Below are 6,000 nucleotides of genomic sequence, written 5' to 3'. Positions count from 1 at the left end.
TCAGCAAGCTATTGACATTGATAATTAATTCATTCTTTAGTTTCAAAGGAACCGTAATAAACACAAACGTGGCAATTATAAATATATACTTTATAAAGATATTAGTTGAAGTAATGTCAGTTGTTGTATATTCAGTAGTGTACAACATGTCTTTTTATTTATGTTTGTACGCTCATGCCTTATTTAAATCGTGATCTTTTAGAGAACCTGACATCGATGATCTAATTTGAATTAGTTGAATATGCCAGTATTGTATCGATTCTCTTGGCCTTTGCAAGCAACACGACAATTCTACAAGACGTTTAATAAGAACTTGTATTTTCAAAGTGATTAACAAATCATTCCTCTTTAAAACTGGGATATTTTCCTCTGCTGCATGATGTTACGTTCTGACAAAAATCTTCAACTCTAGTCCCACTGATATTCACAACGTTTCTGAAGATTGCAGAGCGAGCATTCTGGGTACAATAGCTGGGTACTGCAATATAAAATTAATACGCATGCGCATCATTGCTTTTCTTTTTAGCGCGCTTTGTCAACGAGAACGACGCTGACTATTTTTCCTCTAAATTACTCATTTCATTCCTAACGATTCGGAGATGACTTTAATCCACTAAGAGAACGATAAACTGTTTCAGCAATGTGATTATTTTCTTCAACATTTATAATTTTGATTGGGTGTTGTAATGTTGTTTTATTTATTTTGCTATTGGTAGAGGATAATTAAGCCACTGATATGTAAACTAAACTGGACTATTTATCCACGTACATATATAGTAGGCTATGTGAACAAAAACGCTTCTCCACACGGCATTGAAACTATTGAAGCCAAATTAACCCATCGAGTCAAGAAATTGTTGACAAACAAAAGAAAAAACAAGCGAAATATTACCACCGTTGCAGCAAGCCATTAATAGATCTCAACCCAGGAGAAACAGTGCGTATACGACCAGACCAGACGTGCAGGACATGAAGGAAAGGAGTGTGTAACCAGAAGTTTGCACCCAGGTCGTACCAAGTTATTTCGGAAGGCTGAATATGAAGACGGAACAGAAGACATCTGGCGTCCGTTAAAGAAAGGGTAAGATTGATAAAGAGCGTACCGAGGAAGAAAATGAACAATCTGAGTCCGAAGACCCAAATGAGCAACCGGTGCAGCCAAGTTCTCTACGCAAGACACGTCCACAAATGTTGGTATAGAAACCAATTAGGCACGACCAGAAACCAACACATCGGATGCCTCAGTCAAAAGAAAATTTTCTATAGGACGTACATTACAATGAACGTTCTACATGTGATTACCAATTTTTATGAAAACTACTCTTTCGTCCTTCAAATTGTAACCTTGTTTTGTTCCTTATGAGGAGATAGATGTAACGATATAAATTATCAAACATAGTACACCGGGCCTTTTAACGGGATGTACTGTTTGTGGCGAGATTCTAGTGTCTTCTAAATTGTGTAAGTTTTCCTAGGACTACGTGCAATGATGGGGCTAAAACGTCGGTCCTTGGTGAGTCCTAGGTCAAGCTTGATGTATTTACACTGGAGGCCTAGTCAGTCCTTGGTAAGTTACGAGACCGCAGTGTAAACGCGGTTTATATATGGTGTGCAACCATTCTCTTTGGAAGGAACAAGATTGCTGACGAGCCAGATAATAAACAATTGTTTGGATGAGGTTGAGCATGATATCAAAAATTATTCAGACCAAGGTCAATGTTATCTGCAGAAGCAAAGCTGAGGTAGAATACGTTGCCGAGGTCTGAATAATTTTTAAAATCATAACTACGAAAGCCAAGTTCAATAATTGTTTTATTATTCACTTTAACTAACTGAAATATTATTAACACATATCAATATAGAACATTTTTCAAACCTTCGTTAATTTTTTTGTCAGCTGGTTTATTCAAGTTCATCTTGTTTAAATATGTTGTAAGCACGTTCAAAGCCATCTTAGCCGCTTTTTTAGTGTTTTCTGGATGCTTCTTGTTTCAAAGCTTTTACATCGTTTTAGAAACTGTGGAAAACATCGCTATGATTTGACTTTTTCGAAACCGGCTCTTAATGACGTCCATAATTGTAGAAACTGTTATTTGTAAATAGACGTCTTACCTACAGATATGTAGAATTATTTGCAGGTAGTTGACCAATCAAAAGCGACATTGCTTAAATAGTGAATAATGATGTAAGATAATTGCATGAAATGCATGATACACCAAGATTGCGTGGAACGAGGTGAAAATATAAAATTATCTACATACAGAGCAACATCTCATTAAAGAAATGAGTGAAAAGACATAACATTAGAATCACATAATTACCTCAATCAGCTCTAATTTTAGCAAAAATATTAGAAAGTTATTATTTCACCACAGTATTTTTAACTATTTTTTCAACGCTTTTTTAAATAATAATGATTATAAAGGATCTTTAAAAGACATAAAAGTTATTTTTTGTTATTATATGTTGAAAGTTTCATTAGAAATAGTGATCAAATTTATGACATTACAGCTTTGGAAATTCTTTATGGTTTTATTTTCATCTCAGTGAACTTTAAGGATTTACCACCTTTCCATTGTCGCCAAGTCACACCTTTGTAATTGTTTTGGTTGCCACTATAGTAGTGTCCATTCAGGTTAGAGTCATAACAATAGTTATCATAACAATACCACCAAGCTCCTTTCCAGTCAGTGGCACAGTTTCCTGCACTTTGATGATTATTTGAATCTTTTGTTGAAAACGCCTTGGCTTTATGACAAGATAATGAATTGCTAGCATTTCCTACAAAAGTAGTACCTTTCAAAGTTCGCATTTTATGCAGTTATAGAATTCTTCTGAACTTGCAGAAACTCTCCCAAAATGGGTTTTATGTCATTGTTAGAAGATTCCTACAGCGGTTTTTTGGGGGGCTTTTGTGAGATTTGCCAATAAGTTTTTTTATTTTATGTAGAAAAGAGGAAGGAATGATGTAAGTGTTAAAATATGTTATATAACACTGAGTTTTCATTTCACATATTCTGGTGCATGTGGGACATCCAACGACAATCACATTATAACATTGCTACCGTTTGTCATAAAGTTGTTATAGCTGACTTATTTAACAATTGCTATAAATCCTGTTTCAAAATGGAATAAATAAATTGCAAAGGTAAATTTGTCAAGACTTTGACTTTGATCCTACTTTCATTTCCCAGAACATTATTTCCACATCCTAGCCTTAACTCATTGCTCTCACTCCTATGTTAAGTAATGAATGGTATTTAATTTTATTATAATAGACCTTAAAATTCTTTATTGACTTGATGATATACCTGTAGTGTTGTCCGAGACTTAATTTACATTTATGTTTTCATTCTTCTATATGTAAATTTATCCACGTATAATTGAATGAATTTCAGTAACGTTTATATATGTATAAATATATTATATTTATTTATACCTATTCTTGAGGTTAAATAGTTGGAATGTTATGAAACAAAAAGAATAATAGCATAATGCTTTAACGAACAACTACAAACAATAATGACCTTATCTAACAACATTTGAAAATTAAACTTCCACTCCTCTTCTTTGTAAACAAGACAAGTCTATTCAAAAGCAGAGAGCCTTAATTACAAGTCCTGAGCTTGTGACCAGTATAGCAGAGTATAATTCTAGGACTAAAAGGAACAGGAGTGGAAGGTTAATTTTGCAAATGTTGTTAGATAATGTCGTTATTGTTTGTAGTTGTTGGATAGAGCATTATGCTATCATTTTTTTATTTATACATATATAAAAAATCTTGGAATGGAAGCCTGAATTTAATATTATATATTACAGGTTTGCATATATTTTATATAAAAGGTTTTAATGTTTATTTAAGTCCACATAATTTAGCAATGTTTCAGGCGCATGCTCATTACTTGTTTACAAAGCTTCAATTGAATTTTCATTTAATCTTAATCATACGGTAAGCACAATCCATGAATGATCTCTTTTGTAAGTCAAAATTGTTGTCGTAGGGTGCAACTTAATGATTCACACAACAAAATGATTTTTATGTTTGTTCAATGTATTTTGTTCGTAATATCAAATTGATTATATTTTTTAAGATCTAACAAGACTTCCGCTCAAAGTCAACCGTTAAAATATCTATGTTTTTCCCAAAATTGCTGACCTGCCCACGCAAACTCGAATCATTACAACGTATAATGCTTATATCAAAAAATGGCTTAGAAATTTGTCCATCAAATGTTTACATTTACTTATTGACTCACCAGAATATGCACCAAGACTCAACTTATATTTATTTGCTTCATTCTCTACAGCAAAATAATCATATTCAGCATATGCTTTGTTTCCTGACCAGTCTCCAAGGTCAACACGAAGTTTATTTCTCCTTGCTGATGTTAGTCTGTATATTTTATCCAATCCAAGCCAGAATTCGCCTTTCAGATCACCAAAACCATTCTTATAATCCCTCCAATCTCGATAAAGTCTACACTTCCATCTTGACGACGTTGAAACACAGTCCAACCTCCACTAGATGTTGTCATATCACAGAAAACATTGAAACTGCCCTGGCCATCTGGATCAATTTCATAAACTCCATTCTTCCTCTTTCCTTTCATGTATAGATCTGCACAGTCTTTTGCCTATAAAATATTATTGAAAAATCTATTGCATTGAACTTCCTACGGGTTATAAATCATTAGGCATCCAAAGAAATTGTTATGAAAAGCTTTCCTACATAGATCCATTGTGCCAAATAGCTGTTCAAAACATTTTAAGATTAAAATAAACATATTTAAAATTGGCACAATTTCATTCTTATCCTCGAAATCGTATGAATTTTAAAATTGCATTCTTTTCTCGAAATCGAATTAAATTCAGTAACCTAAAATAGACACTTGATTGGGCATTTTCTTTTAATTAGTACTTTAAGTCAGATTTTATATAGTTTTGCACAATGCTTATCAGGAAAAAATAAGCGTTAACAATATATTTAAAATTAACACATAATACCCACTTAACAAACATTTTCAAATCAACCACTTTCTTTTTCTTACCAATGCATGAGATTCATAAAAGTCCATTTGCCTTCTGAGGCTAGTTTCTCCATATTTCTGGGTTTTTCTGTTGGTAATTTGGCAGTTTATCTCAAATTCTTTTGCATCAAATAAGAAATTAAAGCCAACACATAGTTTCTGTTGATGACATTTCATGGAACATTCAATGTCATTGTGAACAGCATGAGTTGAAATGATATCTTTTGGTGATAACGTCTCACCTTTAAAACAAAGAACAAAACAGGATCAATTACAAAAGGTGTAAATAATACAAAAAGATAACAAAGTCTATTTTATAGTCAAAAATACAAAAAAGAAATAACAAGATTTATAAAATGCAATGAGTCATGGAGCAAAAGAAAGTGAAAGATTATCTTCGCTCGTCAAAATTAACCAATAAATTATCAACGTTTAAACCTTAGATGGAAACATTTTATATAAATATCATGAAATATAGGGTGATAACACAATGGTAAATATATAATATTTCCCTATAATTTCTACACTGTGTTTCGTATATCACCACTTTTATTGCTCTTGCTTCTGAAGCTTTTGATAAATATTTCCTCAATCATAAAGATTTTTATACAATTTAAATATTAGCCGTCATGTTTAAAGTAAACATATAAGATCAGTACTGTACATTGCCCTTGCTACTCTTAAATAAAAGACCAGCTTCATGGCTGTATAATTTCGGACTTAAAGCTTCATTTGAAAAGCTACTATTACATTTACACTGATGTTGAAAAGAACCATAGCTACAAGTATAGCAGGTAGATTCTTTAATCATGGAATGATTTAAAATTTTAGAAATCATAGCATTACGACTTATTTCTTATGTATAGCAATGAAACACTATTGTGTAAGTATGCCTGAATGTTCAATAAGAATAATTGACTTTATGAGGTCAAATGCAGTGTTCTTAAACAAGTCCCAGCGTATTAATTCTGTC

General features: G+C 32.4%; 1 protein-coding gene across 1 annotated transcript; it reads right to left on the bottom strand.

Annotated features, from left to right (window-relative positions):
• Nucleotides 1-2,424: 2,424 nt before the first annotated feature.
• LOC124454907 (angiopoietin-related protein 7-like) lies at nt 2,425-5,075 on the bottom strand. Its single transcript, XM_047005660.1, is given in 4 exon segments — nt 2,425-2,781; nt 4,257-4,472; nt 4,475-4,634; nt 5,049-5,075. Coding segments are annotated over 4 exon segments (660 nt in total). The 3' UTR covers nt 2,425-2,524.
• Nucleotides 5,076-6,000: the final 925 nt, after the last annotated feature.

The sequence above is a fragment of the Xenia sp. Carnegie-2017 genome, unplaced genomic scaffold (assembly GCF_021976095.1).
Source record: "Xenia sp. Carnegie-2017 unplaced genomic scaffold, XeniaSp_v1 HiC_scaffold_3, whole genome shotgun sequence".
Taxonomy (NCBI): Eukaryota; Metazoa; Cnidaria; class Anthozoa; order Malacalcyonacea; family Xeniidae; genus Xenia; species Xenia sp. Carnegie-2017.
This window is presented reverse-complemented; position numbering and strand designations above follow the sequence as displayed.